Genomic DNA, 22,429 nt, shown 5'->3' on the forward strand with positions numbered 1-22,429 from the left:
AACGAATCGAAGAATATTCGACACCATGTTAATGATTTTCGGAAAAATGCATTTTCGTTTGTTTAGCTTGTTCTTAAATCGATTCAATTTCAATAACATTGTGCAAACCAAAATCTTTGCAAAACTAATCATTGAATCATCGTCTCAATATTATATAATCTCTGTCGATCCCTCGTCTCTACAATGGCAATAGTTGAAAAGTTTCAATGAAAATAATTCACATCGAGTCGTGGTTTGTGTGATGAAAAGAAAAGAGCAAAGCGATTAGCACATACTATTTTCACAAAGACAAAGCTACAGATATGAAATTATAGTAATGAATAGCATTTTCTCAGAGCACGTGACTTTCACAAGCCTTGTGGTTGTAATTTAAGGATTAACGCAAGTGAAAAGCATGTTTGGACGCCGTCGGTCGATGTTTCTTTCGTTTTCAATTTTGTTGGCAACATTTTATGTAGATTAAATTCAAAATTAGATATAGTTAATACTCTTAAAAAACGAAAATTTGAAGGCGTTTACTCCTAAAAAGCGGGTGGGTGTATGGTTTTTTTTCTTCATTCGTTTTGGTTAAATTGCACCCATACCAACCACTTCAACCCATATTTGAAATAATCATATGTTTTGAATTTTCAGATCAAATCCAATAAAAGTGTGTGCGTGTGTCTATATCGCTATCTCACTCGATTGCACGCATTTATTTTCGTAGTAGTGGCCAAACTAAAACCATTCACTTATATCAATTGGTTGTAGTACATCCCATTTCAACCCTCTTGTTTTCACACTCATGTTGTGTATGCCTCAATTAGACCAAATAATACCAGTGCAGGAATCACACTTTAGCTAATTCATTTCGTTTGATGAAAGTATTTGTATTTACTTAATTTTTGTGTTGCTGTTGAATAGTGGCGTATCCCTGCTTATGTCCATGTAGTAATGGTGTAACGAAGGGAAAAAAAACCTCAGAAAGAAATAAGCATTCAACTCACTCTCTTTCTCACTACTCTCTCATACTCGCACACACATACTCAACACGTATTAATATTGTATTATTAATGCATATGCTACTGTTAATGCTGTAATTCTTGTTGTTCGGCGATGTTGATGCTGTTGGTGCCATTAGTGGTTTTTTTCCTTCTGCTTCTTCTTCTTCTTTCCTCATTTTTTGTGCTCATTGAGTGGTTGCTTCGCCGATGTGTTATTTATGTATTTATCTATACATGCATATTATATATGTATTGTTGCATGTAGTTTATAGTGTGTATTTTGGGTGAAAATCAACATTAGTTAGCACACGATTCACTGTAATTTTATCTATATCGGGCGTCAATGTATTCGTTATACATATGAGCATAATATCAGTTAACTCAAGTTCTACATTCAATTACATTCGGTTATGATCAGTCTGTGTTTGATTTTAGTAACGGTCAGTTCATAAAAACAGACACCGGCTTCGAAAAATTACAAAAATTTCAAAATTAATAACATCGTTAAATACATCGGAATTAACATTTATCGGACGGTTTTTGAAATGTATGAAAAAGTATGAGACGATTTTTTTTTCAACGATCATTGTGCAAATGAAGCTGTATCAGCATTGTGATTTTACAATTTAAAAAAGAAACAAAGAAAAAATTGTGAATAAAATCGTGGTTGAAGTTAAGGTGAGTGCGACATTTATCACAGCACATACACAATTGAACCTGGTCCTTTAATGCAACAAACCAAAAGTAAAAGAAATCAAAAGATCGTTAAGTGAAAATCGGTTTATTAGTGATAAAAAATGAAGTGCTGAACTGTTTGTGATGTTGATCATGATGCAAATGAATACAAATCAAATTGCAGCTGGATAAAGAGGTTTATTTCTTATCCAATCAATAAAAAATGTGCAGTTAATATGATCATTTTATTTGACCAAGTTTCGAGTAGTGATGCTAAACAAAAACAACCTCAAATCAAACTAATTCAATTTACTTTGCTCTGTGAAAACTTGAATTGGATAAATAATTATCCGAACTGGGTAAGTTTTCTCCATCTTTTATTATTATGCACAAAGTTTTCAACAATGATTTATAGAAGCAATCAATTTGCAAGAATTGAACATTTGAACATTCCTTTTTTAACCAAGAAAAAATAGTGTACTTCTTGAACATCCTTCAGCTAAACAAAGTTATAAAGAAATGTAAAAAAAAATGTATTGTAAAACGTCTCCTGGTTACATCCAAAATCTTATGATTCTCACTTTAATTTTTATATCTATTGAAAATATCGAGAGGAGATTATGTTATTATTCAGACATTACTCAGCTATAAGCGCTGAATAACATACTCTCTTCTCGATATATTCAATAGATATAGTTTCAAGGCAATTTGATCTTCAATGAATGGTCATCATTTTTGATTAATTTAATAAACGACAACTGAACATATGTGATCATCAAAAAATGTGGTTTCCTTTTTCTATTGAACTCCCATGATTTCAAAATAATTTTCGCTAAAGATTAAATGATAAATTCTTTCTAAAAAAAAAAATCATCATTCAAATAAAAACGTGTACACACTCATTCCAATTGGAATTTCAACAAAAAGAGAAAAGTAGCAGTCAGACAAAACGAAATAACAAAAAAGCAATGCAATGGCGGCTACATTGGAGGCGTTTCTTTTTCGTTTTGTTGCTATTGGTCGTCGTCCTGTTACGCTTCGAAATAGTCAGTAATATTTGTGTAGCAATGCAATTGAAATGTACGCACAATGCACATGCGCAGTTTTAACCAACGTCAATTTAATGAATTCGTTTTACTTTCGCAAATTAAAATTATTCAACGAAAAAAATTAATATGCCATGCATTTTACCAATAAAACAATAAAAGTACTTTTCTTTGTATATTTAATGGTTTGTTCATTTTATTGACTTGATGAATGATAAAATAAAAAGTAAACCGATGATCTCTACAAAATTGCATCAATATTATTTAAATGGAAATATGAACACAATTGCAATCTCACAGGATAATATACATTTTCAATATTTCATTTTATGAAAATACACAGTTTTGGGTATATTTTATAAGAGACCAACAAAAAACCGCAACAACAAAAAACTGAATTCGTAACAAAGGGAGGAAATTGGTGTTGATGACTGGTAAAGATGAATTTTGTTTGGCTTTTCAGATTCCGTTGAAAATCAAGAGGGTGGAGCCATGTATATCTCGTGTGGTGAAGATGCTGTTGCTGTGGAGGCTGAGATGGGATACGTTCCCAACAATCCTCTATTCGGTCTTCCACTCGATAGTCCACAGGTAAATTTCCGTTTTCATTCACCTTAACAACACATATATTTTATGTTTTCGCACACAAAGCACAAATTTCGTGAAATTTAAAACATCTTTCGGAGAAAAACATATATTAAATTTTCCGCACAGAACTTTAAGACGTATTTCAGTTATTTAAATAAAAGTTCGTAATGTTCTTGAACTGTAAACTCTGGAAAAAAAAAGTTTTTTAAAAAGTGTCGAAAGTTTTGTATTTGTTTGTGAGCTCACATTTAAACAATCGGGTAAATATATTTGTGTACGACTGATGATGAAATTCATTTTACATTCAGATTGTTCGGAGGAACACGGAGTTTGATTTTTCTCAAAAATAAAAAGAAAGAAGCACACAATTGGTCCGAAATGCATTTCCAAATACAAAATACCAATAAACGAAAACTACGATTTTGGACAAATTCCACAATTGAACACGGTTGAAATTTCTGGTGTCATATGAATTTTAAATTGAATGAATTTTCAAAATCATGAAACAGCAGATGCTTTACTTGATTTTAAAGTATATATTTTGGAAATTTCAAAAAATTAATACTGACCAAGCAATATGTAATAATTTTATGTGTATTTTTCATCCCATTTCATGTTTTATAACGGATAGAACGCGATCTTATTTATATTTCCAAGATTTTATGCATTAACGAACTTACATTTTTAACAGGAATGCTCACCAAGTTGCGGTGGCTGCATTAGTTGTCAGGGAAATTCAACCATTTCAATACAGTCATTGCGTGAATCTGACTTAAATTGTGAAAATTGTCTTGACAGCACTGACATCCTAAGGTACGTCGCTTTTTATCATTATTCCTACAAAGAGATCTTTTTGATAATACTAGTGATTTCGGTGTTTGTTTTAAAGAAAATGATTCTCAGAAAGTAAATTATGAAAAATTAAATCTATCAATAGAAAACTAACAAAGTTCTAACTTTGTTTTGGTGAAAAGATAAATTTCCAAATTGGCACAAATGACGTAAAAGAAATATAATCGAGTTATCAAAAAAATTTAATATATGTTCTATGACGATGAGTTTTAGTTAATATTCAAACAGTTTTTAACATGGAATGTGTTGCTTTTTCTACGAAAAAAATGGTGATGACAAGTGAGTCTGAATTGAATCGAGTTTTTTTTTTCTAAATTCAAAATTGGGCCATGCCGTCGGGAAAAATAATAATGATACTGACTCATAACATGCATGTTATATCTACACTTGTTCGGACTTGATGGACCCCAATGTGATGATTTTTTGTGGGTTTTCTTCCATGAATCTTTTTCCTATTTTAATGCGAAATACTACGGGTGAAGCGAGCCGATTCAGCTAAATTATTAGCTAGAATATCGTCGTTTTATGTAGCACTATAATCCACCAGTCCTGATTTGAGCTGACTTCAGCAAACAAGCTAATAATAAAAATCATATTATATAAATATTCAATAGAATGTGTTATAGAACTTAGAATTAAATCTCACTGACGCGTAAATGGCCATTTGAAACATTTCGATATTACAAATTATATGCCATTATATTTGTGCCATTCGAACCTAAAAAAAGATGGCTCCTAGTTTTTCATCTTTGTTTGTGAAATGTAACTGGTGGTATGGGGAAAAGTATACTCGTATAATGAAGAAGTCTTATTTTTTTGCGTAATAATTCCTTGAAACAATCTAATAATTACTTTTTCAACAACATATTTATTACATATTAATGGCTAAGAATGAAAATGAATTTATCCTCTCCTTTTGTATCCATGCCATTCCGTGAAATTTTCATTCACCGTCACTCATATGTATTCTCATAAAGTTGTAAGTTCATTAAAATCGACTCAATTCATACTTAGGCTGCGATTAATTTTAATATAGTTATGAAATTGCTTTCGTACATCAATAGTGTTGTTTATTTTAAAAATTACATAATATCTGTTATTCCAAAAAAAAAAAACAGTGGCGTACAATCGAATTCACAAACAAATTATTGGAGTCCGGACGACATGAATTCATTTTCAACGCTGCCACCATTGGATATCGATCCCTTGCCAAGTCTTTTTTCATTTTCTCAATGCAGCGGAGCACCATACAAATATGAGTAAGTAAACATTCAATTTAAAAAATTAGCTAAAGCGATTGAAAAGAAATTGTCTGGAAGACACGAAATGTCTTATGTTTTATTATCACTATAATTTACTGAAACAAAGTCCGGACCCACAACAAATACAAACTCAAGCTCAAAATTACAATCATCCGACACAAGCATCACTCTCATATACGGTGCATCCACAAATACTGGTCTCACCGGGCCAAACGCAAACCCAACCAAACAATTGCAATTCCATGAATTATTATGATAATCAGTGCAATAATCAACATCAACATGTAGCCGCACCGCCAATGTATCCCAGCATGAGCGTCAACGTAAGCATGAACATGACCATGCATGGATACGGAAGTGATAGTGTGCCAATGCAATGTTCACAGGTAAATAAATTATATGAAAGAAACTCTTCGATTCCTACTTGCATAAAGATCTAAAAAAAAAAAATGAAAATGAAAAAAATCTTCCACAGTGGACACAACAACCTCCAGCATCATCGGTTAATGTTCTATATCCGCCGGCCCTGTTAAGTCCTGGACATTATCCGAGCGGTGCAACATATTCATTTACGGCCGACTTTCGGCCACCAATTCAGGGTCAACAGCAAATGAATACCGTTATTGATTCGAATAAAATGTCATTGTCACCACAACGACCATTTTATTCGAATAGCAGTTTGACCTATTCACCACCTCGTAGCCCATCGTCGCTTCCTAGTGGCCAAACAATATTGAGAAATACCAAAAATTCATTGGGTTTAAATTTCGAAGATGAAGACAGCAATGATTGCATACAATCCGATACAAAACCAAATCTGTGTAGACTTTGTGGAAAAACCTATGCACGACCAAGCACCTTAAAAACACACCTTCGTACACATTCAGGCGAACGTCCATATCGGTATGTAAACAATTATGAATCTCTTAATGAATTCAACATTTTAATCGATAATATTTTTTTTTTTAGTTGTCTTGATTGCAACAAAAGCTTTTCACAAGCAGCCAATTTAACAGCACACGTGCGCACACATGTAAGTTGGCATTTCTTTTCTTAGCATTTTGAAGTGAAAAAAAATAGGAATAAACGAGCCAAAACGAGAAAAATAATTCAGGCACGCAATTGCATTCTATTGTCTAAACATAAATAATTCTATTCAAAATGTGACTTATAGACGGGCCAGAAGCCATTTCGGTGTCCTATTTGCGATCGCAGATTTTCACAAAGTTCAAGTGTAACAACGCACATGCGCACTCATTCGGGCGAAAGACCCTATCGGTGAGTTGATACGGTTACATTTCTTTTTGTAAAAAAATTCTCATTTGCTCGTCTTTATTTGTGTGAATTTATGTATTTGAATGGAAATCGTCTCCGTTTCGCTTTCTATTCAGTCTGTTTGGTATTTCATTGTGAATTAAATTAATAGTTAGTTTTAAAAAAAATCATTCTCTTCTCATCTCCCATCCCATTTCTAAACAGATGTAGGGCTTGCAAGAAAGCTTTCTCCGACAGTTCGACGCTGACAAAGCATCTTCGCATACATAGCGGCGAGAAACCATATCAGTGCAAATTGTGTTTATTACGGTAAGACTTCCATTTATTTATTTTTTCATTCTTCATATTTTTTTTGCTTTATTGTTCTTGATTTGTGTTCCATTCGTTCCTTTTCGCATAACCCATGCAGTACCTAGCCACTCTTGCACACAAGTGCTCATCTAAATCACACAATACGTGATGAAAACAAGTTCACGGGCAACATTGATTTAAATGCGAGCATTCTGTGTGTTTGTTTGAGCAGGTTCAAAAGAAATAGAATCCATTCTTATAGTGATTTGTTTGTTTTGTATCTTTTATCTCTCAATATGCATTTCTTCTACACAACGGACATATTCAGCTTTTCTCAATCAGGTAATTTAAATCGTCACATGAGAGTGCACGGAACTAATGGCAACAATATGATAACATGACACCACCGGCAAGTATCACGGTCATCAAACTATGAGGTGACTTATTCACAACAGTATCATTCGGCTGTATACTCATCGGCCTCATATTCATCGTGTGCCGACGAATTACAACGATTACACAAGAAAGCAGCTATACACTGTACAAAAATTACAACATAAAGCTATATATATATGTATTTTAATGTGTCAAAGTGCATACGTCTAGACTCTTAAGACATTTTGTGGTGCAATACACATCATCGATTATAAACTTCAGTACTAACCTCTCCTGGACGATACGATATTCTGATAAAAAAATGAATGCGACCACCAACCCTGGAAAATCACCATCTGCGTCGTCTTCATATTATTCAACAACTTTTATTTTGTTTGTCATAAATGTTCTATTCGTTTAAGTCAATTCAATTCCCATTTTTTAGTATATATGCGTGTGTCTCTTTTTCGGATAAAGAAAAAATAATATACATCTACTGATGTAACAGATGTAATTTTAAATACGATGACTGTAGTTTATACATATTTTTTTTACCAAAACAATGACAATGTTTATTATCTGCTAAAATTGGCCAAAAATCATACTCAATTACACCGATTTACACATCCTGAATATTATTTTTTTTAAAAAATGTTTTCAGCCAACAAAGACGATCAGAGTAAAATTACAACGAAACATAAATCCGATTAGTACGTGTGTCTGTTTGACTCAATGATGATGAATGCATTAAAAACATTTCCATTCATTTATATATTTATAAAATATGTGTATTACTGTTGGAAAATATGTTAAGTAAATGAGAACAAGAACAAAAACCGATATATTGGGTAATCTAGTCGTTTGTTTCGTCCGTAATTAAGCATTTAGAACTGTACATTTTCTTCACTAACTTCCCCACACATTTTTTGAAAAAAAAAAAAAAAAAAAACGATTCGGGGGACCATCATTATTTATTCAAATTAATTTAATAAGAATTGAAGGGAAGAAATCAAGCAGACGGCAGATTCACTAAACATTTCGTTTATTAGAAATAAAAACAAAGAACGATTTAAAATGATATTATTATCTTAGAATAACTGCAATAAAATACCAGTTGCATTTACCAAGTCTGAAAAATGTTTACATCTTTTAATGATAATAATTTTTTTTTTATTCAAACATTTTTTTATAATTTTTTTCTTGTTTATTTTTTGGCGCCGTATTAATTTTCAATCATTTCGATTCTTAGAACGGAAATTTAAATTATTTTTTGTTACTTAAATAATAATAATATTGTTTTTGTGAAATAATCAACGCCATCTCTGAAGTCAATCAACATTCAAATTGAAGTTCCATGTCATATAAATGCTTTAGTTCTTCAAACGATCAGTGGTTTGCTGCTATCAACGTTCATATCCAAAGAATATCACCTAAACCTGATGAAATCGTTTCCGCTTTCAAACAAAGAACCTAAAAATTAAAAAAAAAGTGACAAATAAATACACGCCAAAACCACATATTTGCATCCTTATTTCTTCATTTATTAATTAACTTAATTATTTTTATATCGTAAACATACAAAACTATCCTTAAGATCAATTAAAAAATAGAGAAACTATTTCGTTAATAAAGTAGACGAAAAATTATAATTCTTCTCTTTTCAACATAATTTTTTGATGTTTTTTTTTATTTTCTCTCTTTCTATTTCTTCTTCTTCTTTTTCGTTTGCTTCGATTTCATTTTTTTAATTGTTGTTGTTGTGTTTCTTTTAAATTAACTGTCGTCCACATATTCATCATGATCAACTGCAAATGCGAATTTCTTCATTTTTTTCTTCTTCTTTCAAATTGTATTTTTTTTTAGGGAAAATTATTCCATAAATTGTTTTCTTTTTAAAGTATACTTTTTGTAAGTCGGATGAACCGTTTATTTTCCATTTCGTTTTAAATCGAAATGATGGGTGGGAGGGAATAAAGATTTGAAGGGAAAAACATTTTTTAGCTATATTTAAATTGTTTGAGCGCCATCAGAGTATTTAAAAGAAAGTAGACGACATTTTTTCTTTCCGATCCAAAATACCCAAAATTGTTAATTTTTTTTTTCCAAAGAGACAGTGGTGTTGAATAGATTTTTTTTTTCAGAAATGTAACAAATGTAGGGAACGTGAATATTAATGGGTATGTGTCATGAAGTACTTTCAGTTGAAATTTACGGTTTGGTATGTGATGATGATGATGGTGGGCGGTGACGAATCAAAAATTGCTAATATTTAATAAATAAAAATTATCGGCAATGCAAACGACACAAACAAAATGTGCGGGAAAAAAATCGATTCGTAAATACTATTGTTTGAATCAAAAATGAATTTATCTTGCGTTATTTTCCATTTTGTTTGGTCTTTTAGTTGTTTTTTCTGTGCTGTTAACCGATTCCATTCGCTAAATATAAAAACTATTAGATTTTACATTTTCCCCTAAACATTTCTGTTTTTAATTTAAAAAGAAATCTCTGTCCCCCATATAGGTTTTGTTTGTTTGGTTTAAATCATTATTATTAAGAATTTCATTTTTTTGCTCAGGATCCAATAAACATATATAAACATTTTCTTTAAATTATCTGCTTTCATACTCGCTTCTTTAGGGTTTAAAGATACTCGTTTAATAATTTCTCTTTCTCTCACTCATTCGCTCACTCACTCTCAACACATCTTGCTTTTAGTTGCTTTATCGAATTATTTGTTTTGTTGTTGTTGTTGTTTTCTTTTCTTTACTAACCGATAATCAATCTTACTATATTAAATAATAATTTCAAATAGAGATAAAAGGGTTCAATGATTTTTTTATTATTTTTCATCAATAATTTATGTTTCGTCGATTCCGAAACGGAATGACGAAATCATGCATTTTAAATTTTTGTTGATGTCGTTTTTTTCTCTTTGTGTGTGTGTGTGTGTGTATTACACTGTGTAATATTACTAACATTATTTTGTTCATTAATTTATTCAATTGTTGTTATTTTTATGATCTGCTTAAAATTCATTTTTCGTTTTTTACACAATCCAGGGAATTTTTGCAATATTTTTCTTAAATATGTTGCAAACTAACATTGTTTTTTTTTGTAAATTTTATTTTCCATTTTCAATATTTCCGACAGTCACATTCATATCGTTCCAATTAGAGAAATTATATTCAACATTTTTTTGTTTGTCTTATTTTTTTTTTTTGATTTAATTTGCGGGTGTTGCTTTTATTTTCATTTGCTGCGGTTGCATTGTCACAATGAAATGTACTAAAAATTATACAGTATTAAGAATTTAAATTTATAAATCAATTTTCGGGCGTTCTAAAATATATATTTTCTTTTATCGTTTCAAAACAAAAAAACATGAATTTGAAGTTATGATGATAAAAATCGAGAAATGTTACAACAATCACGTTTGATGTTCACGGCATCGTATACGCTTTTTTTTTGCCATTTGATGATGCCGAGACATTTTGAGCACGTGTAGAAAACTCATTGATGTTTGAAATATTTCAAGCGCTCAAATTGGATTGGGAGCGAGCTGGATATTTTTTAGTGTCAAATCGATCGAAATAGTAGCGTGATTCGAAGAATACATAAAAACAAAAGAAAAATTAACAGAAATTTAATGTTTTTATCAATTCGTTCTGTGAATTTTCTTACACATTCGTAGTGCACACCTGTATATATGAGGTTCACATTTTTTTTATACGATTCTAAACTTTTGATTATCATCACTGGAAATGTTCTTTTTTTAATGCAAAAATTCCAATTTAAATTTTGTGGTCTTGATTGGCCGAAATATAATATCCAACAAAAGAAAAAATCATATGCAATAATGATCACTATTTATCGTTTAAAATGAAATACACTGAAAATCCGAACTTCATATACACATGTGTGTGTGTTAATTGTTTGCCTCATTTCGATTCTTGATGCTTAATTATTTTTTTAGCAAATTTTCTCCTTTATAAAAAAATGTTACATTTGTTGCAATAAGATGTTCGAAATAAAAAATGGAGTCAACGGGCGCTCTCTAAAGTGGGTTTGTGTGTGTGTGAGTTTGAGTTTGAGTGTGTTTTCATTCACGCATGTGTATTTAGAATAAGTAATAAAATCGAAAATATATAAAATGATTCTCTTTTTTGTTGTTAATATTATTTTCAAATTGTATTTCACATTAAAACTGAACGTTCAGTACTTCTTTATCATATAGAAAGAACCTGCATTTTTTCTCTACGCAACTGCATTTCTCATGCATTCCATTGTGTTTTACATAACGATCATTTTTACGGCGCTTCTCAACTATAATATAATATGATTGTGATAGAGAATTTAATTTTTTCCTTGTTTTAAATTGTAGTTACTACTTTTATTATTCTTTCAATTTTTTGGGTGTGTTTTTTTTTTTGTTTTATACAGAATTCCATTTGCTACAAAAATAAATTCGAACATAATTGAAAGAAATCGAAATTGAAGCCAAAACTTATAAAGTACATGTATTTTGAAAAAAAAAAGAATTAAAGTAAAAAAAAAGTTCTATGAAGTGTTTTTTTTTATCGATGACAATAATATTTCAGCTACTCAATGTTGTAAATTAGGTAGTGTAATTATGCTGTAAGCTAGAAAACTAGTGCACTTCAGACTGTTCTGGTTTGTTTGCATGATGATTACTTGGATCTGGGGCGCTAAGCGGCTGTTTTATTTGAATATATAAAAAAATACAAATTATAAAAAAATATTTGTCAATAAATAGGCGATTGAATAAATCATTTTTGGCAAATGATTCATTCAAAAAAGTGGAAGTAGAAAATATTGATTGGACGCACTTACAGATTTACTCACTAGCCCATGTGGTATTCCCTGCGGTTGCACAGCTGATATAGCTGAAACGGTTGGCGGTGGTCCTGCTGACGGTGGCGGTACTGATGTTGGTGCTCCAGCACTGTGCGGAGCTTCATGTGGCGTCGTGCTATGGGCCTGTTGCAATCCTCCTGAATAGTATCCACCATTTAGCCCTGTGTGTTGTGTATGCATTTTTATGGTATTTAATCTATATTCTATTCATTGTTTTTTTTTATCGTTTCTATCATGTTTTTGATATTGAGTGCATTTTGTGTTTCTTTGCTACTTTTACACAGACTGTAAACATATGCCATGCAATTTTGGTCCATATACAGCAGACAAAAAAAAAATTATCAACAACAATTATCATACAAAATGAACCGAAATGTTCATCTAAAGTGTGCTTGAATTGTAGCGAACAAATTTATTTAGCTTGTAGACAAAAACAAAATAGTTTACCCTGCCAATGAACCCTTTTTTTTCATTCTGTGCATATTACATTTTCTTGATAATCCCGAGTTAATACAAAAAAAATTTGCACAATCAACAACACCTCTATGTGAAAAAAAAATCTAAGAAAAAGTTTTTTTTAATGTACAAAAGTCACCAAAAAGTGAACAAATAAAAAAAAAATATTGAAAAATTATATAAAAAGAAATCTTTATTCCATTTTATGAATTTTTTTACAACGCTTATGTGAATGTGTGTGTGTGTGTGTGTGTTTTATGTTTGTTTTATGTTACAATGAAGCCCAATCGAATTTCATTTCTTTTTGATTTCATTCAATTTATGAAATTCAACTAAAATCAAAAAGAACTCTAGTTGCGTAACAACGTGTTCAGATTTCAATAAAAAACTGATTCAAATCAATTGGGTTTACTTTTCGATTTACTTTTTTTTCTACCTTTTCTCTCTAAATTGAATGTAATAATTGTAATCTTTTTAAACATGAAAAATGTGTGTTACTTGGAATTGAAAATATTACATTTCCATAAAATAAAATCTATGATTTAACAAACAAATTTGTTTTTATTTAGTTTTTTTTAAATGTTATTTTGTTCGTGAAATTATTATATTCAATTTCACGTTCCATTTTTATTTCTTTTAATTTTTTTTTTTGTAAACTAAAATCTTGTGATGATTTCGGTTAAGGCGAAAATAAACGCGGATTTTCCAATAACACTCAGAATCAAATCTGAAGAAATAACGAACAAAAAAGCAAATGGATTCGCTTGGTTTGAGCATTTTTTCAAAATCGTCGATGAAAATTTGTGCTATATAAAAATGAATAAAAAGTAAATTTCGATTTTTTTTTGCTATCGACCTAGGCTACCTAGACAGGTGTAGTGTGTTGTGTGCAATTTTTGTTTCATTTTTTTTTTTGGATAGGGTATATTTTTTTGTTGTCTTCAAGCTTTTAAAATCTTTATATACACTGCAATAACGAATTTATACATTTTGGCTTACAAAAAAAGAAGCATGTGTTATATTCATGTTTGCTGCATTTCTATTCGCATGAATATATCTATTCCAAATAATTTAGCTGATTCAGTTATTTTGTTGTTGGGTTTTGTTTTGCGCATGAAATGTATAAAGAGTGTGTAAAAGTGTGCTTGACGTGTTGTCATAAAAATTATGTTTCATTTAAATTTCTTTCAGAAATATTACATCTAAAAGTCCAACGAACGAAGCAATCGAACACAGTTTCAAAAGTATCTATATTCCTTGCTTTCAGATTTTTTTAAACTTAATTCATTAAATAAACAACCGTTACTACCGTGCTTTGTTTTATTTTAAATTTACTAAACAACCAGAGCATCTTGATTTGCTGCTGCTCAGCGAAAGGGGAATATGTATCGTGCATCCCTTTCATATGCGTTAGCCGCACGAGCTCAGCATTTCTCAGCTCTCAGTAATATGCTGAGCAGCAGCAAATCAGGATACTCTGTAAACAACGTTGAATGATATGAAAAGATATCTTTAGTCCCAATTTTTTTTTTTTTTTTGAATAGGTTGATGTAATCGTTCTATAAATGGCACTCAATTTACGCATCATTTCAAATTTTGTTATAGAAAAAAATCAGTGTTTACTTTCACCTTAAAATTCTCTGTCTCTCATTTAAAAAAAAATCTTTCGCATTGCTAGACGTAAATTACAGCAAACTTATAATTTTTATGACAAATTATCGATTACCTAAAATTAAAATTACTATGTATCTAACGCAAATTTTTCTTTCGAGTGAAAATTGTTTAAATTAAGAACGAACGAAAAAAAGAAACAATTAAGCGAAAATGATATTAAATTGAGAAAAAAAAATTATGGATATGGTGCGTGCTTGTCTTGCATCCTCAATTCATTCCAAATTTAAATTTTCAATTTATGTTTAGTGTGTGTGTATGTGTGTGCTTCGTTTTCAAGTTTTTCTTTTCATAATCAAGTATGTTTCTTAGAGATATACAGCCAGTATATGAAAAATGGATAAATGTTGTGAATGATTTGATTTTTTTTTTGAGAAGATCATTGTTTATTAGAAGAAATTGATGGGTATGTGAATGAGGTGGTAGTGCGAATATATATGTGTGTGTGCTTGAGATTTTGGTGCGTAGCTTTTGAACTATTTTATTATATTACACCAAATAGAAAAAATCATGTTTTAGAGGAATATGAATGGGAATGAAAGGACATTGTAATTAGAATGTTTAGCAAAAATGAAAAGAAAAACCGAACAAACAACAAAAAAATTGTTTTCTTCCGTTTTTTTTTGTTAATTTTTTTTTTGTTTCCAATTACAGCATAAATGCAAATTTTAACGAAAAATATCTCTTATATCGATCGGTATATGGGCCTTAAGGGCGCGCAACGGATACATATCTTTTTTTTTCTCACTCTGCCGGTGTCAATTGTCGTAATCGATTCTACGGATTGCATTGTGAAATGTGATTTCTAAGCGTATAATATTGGGGGCTATGGTGGGACGGTAGAGAAAAGATCGCACTTGACCGTGGCGTTTTTTGTTGTTTCTTTTAATTTATTTAACCATAAGTGGAAAAATTGAAAATTTCAATCACAAAACTTGAAGCTCTTGTCCAAGCGTACGAACACTATTTATTGGACATATTGGAGAATTGATTGAAAGATTTGCCTAATTTACATTTTCAATGTTATAACATTTGGTCACGCTATCATCGTCAAAATACGATTGGGACTTTTTTTTAAAAAGAAAACTACAACAACAAAAATAAGAAAAAAAATGAAAGTAATTATCAAATGAAGACGTACGTCAACTAATTCCTGCGTTCGCGTCTTGTATGTGTGTGTATCTGAATGAACGTTATTTTTATTTGTCGTTTTGTACTTGAAATATATTTGTACATTTTTATGATCACATTTCTGCTTGTTTTTTTCTCTCTCTCTCTTTCTTCTTGTGTCGAAAAATATGTGTATTTTTCGTTAATTATTTGCATTTAAATCGCGCATCTAGTTTAAGATGGAAAGCAATTTATTTCGTATACGCATGTTTGTTTGTTCTGTACAAAACCGTAAATGTGTCGAACATTTCATAATCGAATTGACGTGTGCATGTATATATGTGTGTGTTAATGTTTTTTTCTCTCTTTCTTTCATTCTCTCTTTCATTTTAATCAAATTTTTTACATTTAATTAGTTGACTTGCGCTACATCGCTTTATATCAATACACTAGCATTTAGACTACATCAAGGTTTTGGTTTACCTTCTGTGTATCCTGGTGCCGAAGACGGTGTACGATTGAAATATTCCTTATTGACACAATTCCGTAGCACGTCTGGAATTGTACCGACAATGGCTCTTCTCATTTCACTGGCCGCCATTTCACGCAATTCGGCTGCAGATGCTTCACTGTAGAAGGCGGCATGTGGTGTGCAAATCAAATTTGGAGCATCTTTAAGAGCACCCTGCAATATTCAAAATAGATTATCATGAGATTGTGTTTTAACAATAAGACAAAAATGTATATATATGTAACAACGTGTGGGCTTCGTATCATTGACGCATCCAATGTGATGATGTGAAAATTGTGCTTAATGCGGAATAAGTTATTGCACGAGTCATTGCTTCATCGCGTTGCACGCATCAATGAACGATTATACGTTGAGTACAAAGGTTGCCAACTCTGAAGTCTCTGTTTTCACATTCCGACACATACGTTTATTATTTGCGAATTTTCTTTCATATCTCTTTAAATAATTTTAAATTGCAAAATTTTTGTGTTGAATTTTGTTACCTGGAATACATTGTATGGTTCATTTTCGTGGACATCAAGTGCAGCGGCTCTTATCCGTCCTTGTTTTAAAGCCAATGCCAACGCTTCGTCATCAACTAGTCCACCTCTTGCCGTATTGACTAAGAACGCACCAGGTCGCATCTATTCATGTCATCAATGAAATCATTTGTTATAAATCTTATCAATCGTTTGTGTGTGTGTGTGTGTGCAATTTGCAATAACACTGACCTGTTTAATCGTAAATTCATTAATAAGATGGTGGTTGTGCTCGTTGAGTGTGCAATGTAGCGATACACAATCTGATTGGAACAGCAAATCTTGTAATGTGTACACTCGAGTTATTCCAAGAGCTCTATCAATGCCATCCGGAAGATATGGATCATAAAAGATAACATTTAAGCCGAAACCTTTTGCACGTAATGCGACTGCACTTCCGATTCTTCCCAAGCCAACCAAACCAAGTGTGTCGCCTCGAATTCTGGCGCAACCCTGAAAATACAACATTTATATATTGTTAATTGTCGTGATTTTTTCTTCTTCTTCTTCATAAATTTGTGTTTAGTTTTACCTGCGCAGCTTCTCGCACTTGTTCGGGACCGGTGAATTTTTTTCCTTCTCTCACCATGTTCGCCAACCAATATGTTCGACGATATAAATTTAGAATGAGACACATTGTCGTATCGGCTACTTCTTCTAATCCGAATCCTGGCACATTGCAGACTGCGATACCTAGTTCACCGGCCGCTTTTATATCTAGACAAACAATGAAAAACGTTAATGAAATTTATGCCGATCCGAATGAGTATTTTATTTAAAAATACAGAAAATCTACCTACCGATGTTGTCGGTCCCACTTCCGATACGTACTATGATGCGAAGAACTTTGAATTTTTCCAGATCTTCTTTCGTTAGTATTATCGTGTGCCACATGAGTGCTCCGGTGGCTTCGTTTAAGACCTATATCAATGAACAAAGAAAACAAATTAGTGATGGCATTTCCTTTGTTTGGTTTTTGCATTCAAATTGCATACCTTTTCATGGATCTCCGATGTGCTTTGTGCATCGCAAAATGCGACTGTTGCTACATCCTTTAGAATTGGCATTTCGATGGCACAATCACGGCCATCGAGAAGAGCCACCAGCGGTCTTGGTCCATTTACAATTGGAACACGTGTATCGATTCGTTGACGTTTCGACAGCATTGTGACTAATTTAATTTTTGTTTTGTTTTGTTTTATTTGAAAGTTGTGTTTTTATTTTATTTATTTATCACCAGTTGGTCAATTTTCTGTTTGCTTTGAGCTTCTTTTATATGGGAGCCTACTTTGTTTTAGGAAGGATTATTCGATTTTACTTTTCTTTTCACTGACTTTTTTTCTTCATAAATGCAAAACAAAGCACCGCCTTCAAATGATCTCGGAGCGGTGAATGTTTGTTGATCAGTTCTCTGATTTTGTTGGAGTAGTTGATGATTGTTGGTTGTTACTTTTTTCTATATTTTTTGTTTTTTTCGACTTTAAAATCCAAACTTCGATTTGTATTTGTCGTGTCGTAATTTATAAAACTATTATTTTTGACGTGTTGTTTTCTTCATGGTAAAATTTCTACAATCTAAAAAAATCACGAGAAAAAAGACAAAAACAAATTGTTATTAGACATAAATTTTCTTTAGTTGATAAAGTTTGTTATTGAAACAATAATAATAAATAAATGCATCGTTTCTATTGAGGTCTGAGCAAAGATGAATTCCTAAAAAAGGACGTCGACAATGCACTTCATCGACTGGCGAAGAGAACAAACACACATTTATCGGCATGTGTGAGACGTTAAGTGATCATGATAACACGAATAAAATGCACAAAAAAAAAATTATTATGAATATGCGAGTGGTTTTTATTTTGGTCGATGTTAACCATTCATAAAGTGAATGCTTTATTGAGATGGCAAAGAACAAAAGTAATTCACATTTACACAGTGTTGAAACTTAAAGTTGGTCGAAAAGTTGGCGGAAGATTAAAGTTGGCATCAATTCATTTGCAACTGTATGAGACACGTGCTACAGAGTCATGCTTTGTACATGCGATTTCCATTTTCCGCGAATTTAGTTTGTTCACACCGAAAAGTTGTCTCTTTTACAATTTTCATCGCATACAGTTCTATCTAATTTATAGGCAAAAATAAGTACGAAATGTGCAATGTGCCCATGGACAAAATTTAATCTCCGGATATATGCAATGGAGCAGAAATCATTCCGTATGATGCTATTTTTTTCATTGTTTAATTTTTTTTACATTATGCGATTCTGATCGAAATGAGTTAGAATGTACGTCGCTTTATTTCGTTCGTCAATTACAACGGACGATAGTAATGCATTCAACTCAATGAGTTTTCTTGTGACTTTTTTTTCTTTCCACTTGAAACAAAAGGAAAACAAGTTCTAAAAGGAGAAGATGGGAAAAAAACGGAACAACAAAAATGGAAATTATTCAGCAAACTTTCAATGGAGAAAAGAGGTCAAAAACTGTTGTTGACATTTCTGTGTACCATTGTGAACACCGGTAGCAAGTTTTGTGTTTTTGCGCGCGTTTTTCTATCACACACATAGCGGGAACGTTCTTGTAATGCAAAAACAAAGTTAAGTTTAACCAACTGAGTAGGTAAAAGAATAAAATGACAAACTAATGTGCAGACAACAACAACAAAAAAGTTTAGAGAGAGAGTTTAAATTTGTGGAAGTGAGATATATTTGCAGATGAGAGGAGCAAAAAAAAATTATAAAATTTCTTTTTTTTCCGAATTTATGTTTGTAATCCGTTCGAATGTCAACGAACATTCTGGTGATCTATGGTCGACTGACGCAGTCGGGGACAACAAACGATAATAACCAGAGGTAATGAGTAAGTGAGCGCGAAACGCGAATGCGACAGTTTGTTCGCATATGAAGTGGCCGTTTTGACTTCCATAATAGTGGATACAAATGCGCTCATGTATCCACTGTCTCCTTACGCACTATGGAATGCACATAGCGACACATATATATACATTTATAAAACTAACTTCTACTTTTAACTTGTTCTTTTCCAATTTCATTAATGTTCTTTAGTTTATTTTGTTTTTCAAAGAAAACTTATCTACTTTGCGCCACAAAGTTTTCGAAAATGGTTTGAAAACTTTTCGTCCCATCTTTTGCCATCTAGTTTCAATTTCTCTCATTCTCCATTCGTTTCCACACTATTTTACTGTTTCGTTTCGTTTGTCTTTTTCGTTCGTTTTGGCATTTTACTCTTAACTTTCGGTTGTCATTGTTGTTCAATTCTTGTTGCATTATTTTCGGTCTCGCTCCTCTTTGCTCATTGTTGTATTTGATTTGAAATGGTTGTTTTCAGTTATTACATATTAGTTTTTTGGTAGGCCGATTGAAATTGGTCGAAAATATTTTGCACGCATTCATTTGCAAAGCACTGTTTCAAGCAACAATTTCAAGCATTCCGGCGATATGCATTCGTGCAAATGTAAGATGAATTGGACGAAGATTCGCTTTCTTCTTTCGATTTTACAACGAAACTCATTGGCATTTGATGTCATCGACAAAACGTACAACAATTTTATACATCAAAGCATTTGCGAAGAACCGTAATTATGTAATTTAATGTTAATCGTCAAAAGTTGGCGTCCATCATTTGAAAATGGTGAGCACATGAACTCAACTTTATGCAGTTATTCACGTAAACACGATGAAACAAAACAAAAATGAACAACAACAACAAAAAAGAAGCGAACTTGTTGAAAAAGCCCTAGTTTTTCTTCTCGACGAACAAACTTTAAACGTACAATGGAGTCAAGAAACAACATCATATAACTTTTACGTACAATTTTCATTCTCTTTCTCTCTATTTGATCGAAGCGCGTGCATCACTGGTTTACAAAACTTTAGTTGTACTTTAGCACTAATTTTTTTTGTACATTGAAAATTCGGAAAAAATGGAGACCATAAAAAATAATATGAAGCAAAAAAAGTGCAGAGAAATGAACCATATTTTGCACGAAAAAAAAAACGATGCAAAGTAAAATTTTGCTAGTGAAGACGAAAAAAAAAAATTTCGTAAACTTTTCGCAAAGTTTGATCAAAAACTTTTTATATTCCTCTTCAAGCTATCAACACGGTTTAAGTGGCAATAGCAGTAGCTGACTTCACATCATGCAACAATCACTACTTCGCCAAAAACTTTTTTTTTCTTTCAACCATCCACAGCTCACTTACTCTCACTCTCGATTGCTCATTCGATTCTATGCAACCAGCAATGAAAAAGTCTCTCAGCTGTCGTTCGATTTAATCAAATCCAAATAATTAACATCATAAATTGTTAGCCATTTACTTGTGTGATTTTGTCAGACGAACAACAATTCCAAGAACTCATCAGTTTGATAAATAATTCAATTAGAAGAATGCTGATTGTTTTAATTTGTTCACTTGTGCTGACCACTTTCAACACGAAAATTATTAAATGAAGTGATTGATGAATATAAAGAGAAAACGAGAAAGAGATAGGAAGAAACGGTAATTGTACTTCTTTTTTTTAAATGCATAAAATCACTAAAACATTTATGTGCCAAAATCAGTTGCTGGACTAAAACAAAATTGGACATTTCTTTCCGATCTTTGGCTGTGTGTGTGCAATTGTTTCAAATTTGATTGGCGGAAATAAACAGAGTCATTGACATAACAGGCAAAATGGGTTTAGATTTGGCCAATAAAGTTGCAAACATGCAATATCATTGTTATACGCGATGTCAACGCAAGCATCCTTGAAGAGTAATGATTCACATATTAAAAACTCAAACTTTTTCGTTTGTATGCCAAAATATATTTGCCATTGGTATGGTTGTGTTGAAGTTTTTATACACATTTTCCGCATTCTCTTCTATACAACATATTTGACAATAGTTGAACTAAGCGAGAGAGAAAAAAAGTATATGCATTTTATATTTGTGTCAATTTTTAAGCCACCAAATGTTTTCCCTGTTGTTGAGTACGAAAGTTTTATTTGGCGGTGAGGTTTGTTTGCCAATGTAGCCGGGGGAGTAAAAAATATGATGGCTTTGAATGTGGCACAAATCAGATTCAAATGTTATAAAACAATATATAAGAAGCAAGCGTTCAGAAAGACATACATTTATGCGAGCAATTGAATGATGCTTGCATCATTTGATGTGCATCGCTAGTGCTTTCGTTGTGCGCTGCCGAAGATCCGAATGTATGGCGACAGCACAATCGATGCGCATCAAATGATGCAAGCATCATTCAATTGTTCGCATAAATGTATGTCTTTCTGAACGCTTGATAAGAAGTGTCGAGAATGAGCTTGAACACCAATAACCCAATGATGAAACATTGAAATGAATGTAAAACGAGCAAAGTAAAATGATAATGCAAATACATATTGCATCGTCGGTGTATATTCGTGTATTTTTTGGCGTGTTTGCTGATCAATCATAATTATGTATATAAACTGAAGGAAGACCTTCTAGTAAAACTTTAACCGATTTCAGATTCACGCAACTCAATTGCCAAGTTGCACGAAATTACAGCAAATTATCGAAAATTCAATGACAACGAACATGAATTTGTTTCGTCTTCGATGTGTTTTTCATTGAATTACAAATGTGCAACATATGAGCATTCCACATGCACAGCCTTAAGACGCAGTGGTGGAACAAAGAGTCAATTAATCGTCATAGTTGTGGTGTGAATACATCCATCTAATGTAATATGCCGCAATATACGAGCAAATAAAAATAACAACAAACGGTAAACTGTAACACACAACTTCACTCATTTAGCTCACATGGCAATGTTTGTTGGCTGTGCGCATGCAAATAGTTGAAATACTTAATTGATTTATAACAATACAAACAATTTTGGAAACAAAAACTTTTCCGAAAAGTTTTTGCT

General features: G+C 31.9%; 2 protein-coding genes across 5 annotated transcripts in view; one reads left to right on the plus strand and one right to left on the minus strand.

The window, feature by feature from the left end:
- Window positions 1–1,501: 1,501 nt before the first annotated feature.
- On the plus strand, window positions 1,502–8,439 carry LOC116346959 (protein glass). The gene is made up of 10 exons (XM_031777290.1): window positions 1,502–2,017; window positions 3,168–3,295; window positions 3,984–4,105; window positions 5,263–5,403; window positions 5,513–5,792; window positions 5,882–6,309; window positions 6,376–6,439; window positions 6,581–6,684; window positions 6,886–6,990; window positions 7,301–8,439. Exons 2-10 carry the CDS (start codon window positions 3,197–3,199, stop codon window positions 7,371–7,373), a joined length of 1,416 nt encoding a protein of 471 aa, XP_031633150.1. The 5' UTR covers window positions 1,502–2,017; window positions 3,168–3,196; the 3' UTR covers window positions 7,374–8,439.
- A 1,726-nt stretch (window positions 8,440–10,165) lies between these two features.
- Window positions 10,166–22,429, minus strand: part of LOC116347146 (C-terminal-binding protein-like) — a 42,959-nt gene continuing 30,695 nt past the window's right edge. For 3 of the 4 annotated variants that reach the window (XM_031777618.1, XM_031777619.1, XM_031777620.1), the window contains exons 3-10: window positions 17,508–18,087; window positions 17,313–17,433; window positions 17,045–17,229; window positions 16,705–16,965; window positions 16,477–16,617; window positions 15,946–16,147; window positions 12,202–12,386; window positions 10,166–12,064 (exon numbers count right to left, since the gene is read on the minus strand). In XM_031777618.1, the coding sequence (XP_031633478.1) occupies window positions 11,999–12,064; window positions 12,202–12,386; window positions 15,946–16,147; window positions 16,477–16,617; window positions 16,705–16,965; window positions 17,045–17,229; window positions 17,313–17,433; window positions 17,508–17,678 (1,332 nt within the window). In that variant the 5' untranslated portion in view covers window positions 17,679–18,087 and the 3' untranslated portion in view covers window positions 10,166–11,998. Of the gene's footprint in view, window positions 12,065–12,197; window positions 12,387–15,945; window positions 16,148–16,476; window positions 16,618–16,704; window positions 16,966–17,044; window positions 17,230–17,312; window positions 17,434–17,507; window positions 18,088–22,429 lie in introns of all 4 variants that reach the window. The other variant, XM_031777622.1, reaches the window with a different exon arrangement.

Source organism: Contarinia nasturtii, unplaced genomic scaffold (assembly GCF_009176525.2).
Source record: "Contarinia nasturtii isolate CC-2019 unplaced genomic scaffold, AAFC_CNas_1.1 Cnas_scaffold_1699, whole genome shotgun sequence".
NCBI lineage: Eukaryota > Metazoa > Arthropoda > Insecta > Diptera > Cecidomyiidae > Contarinia > Contarinia nasturtii.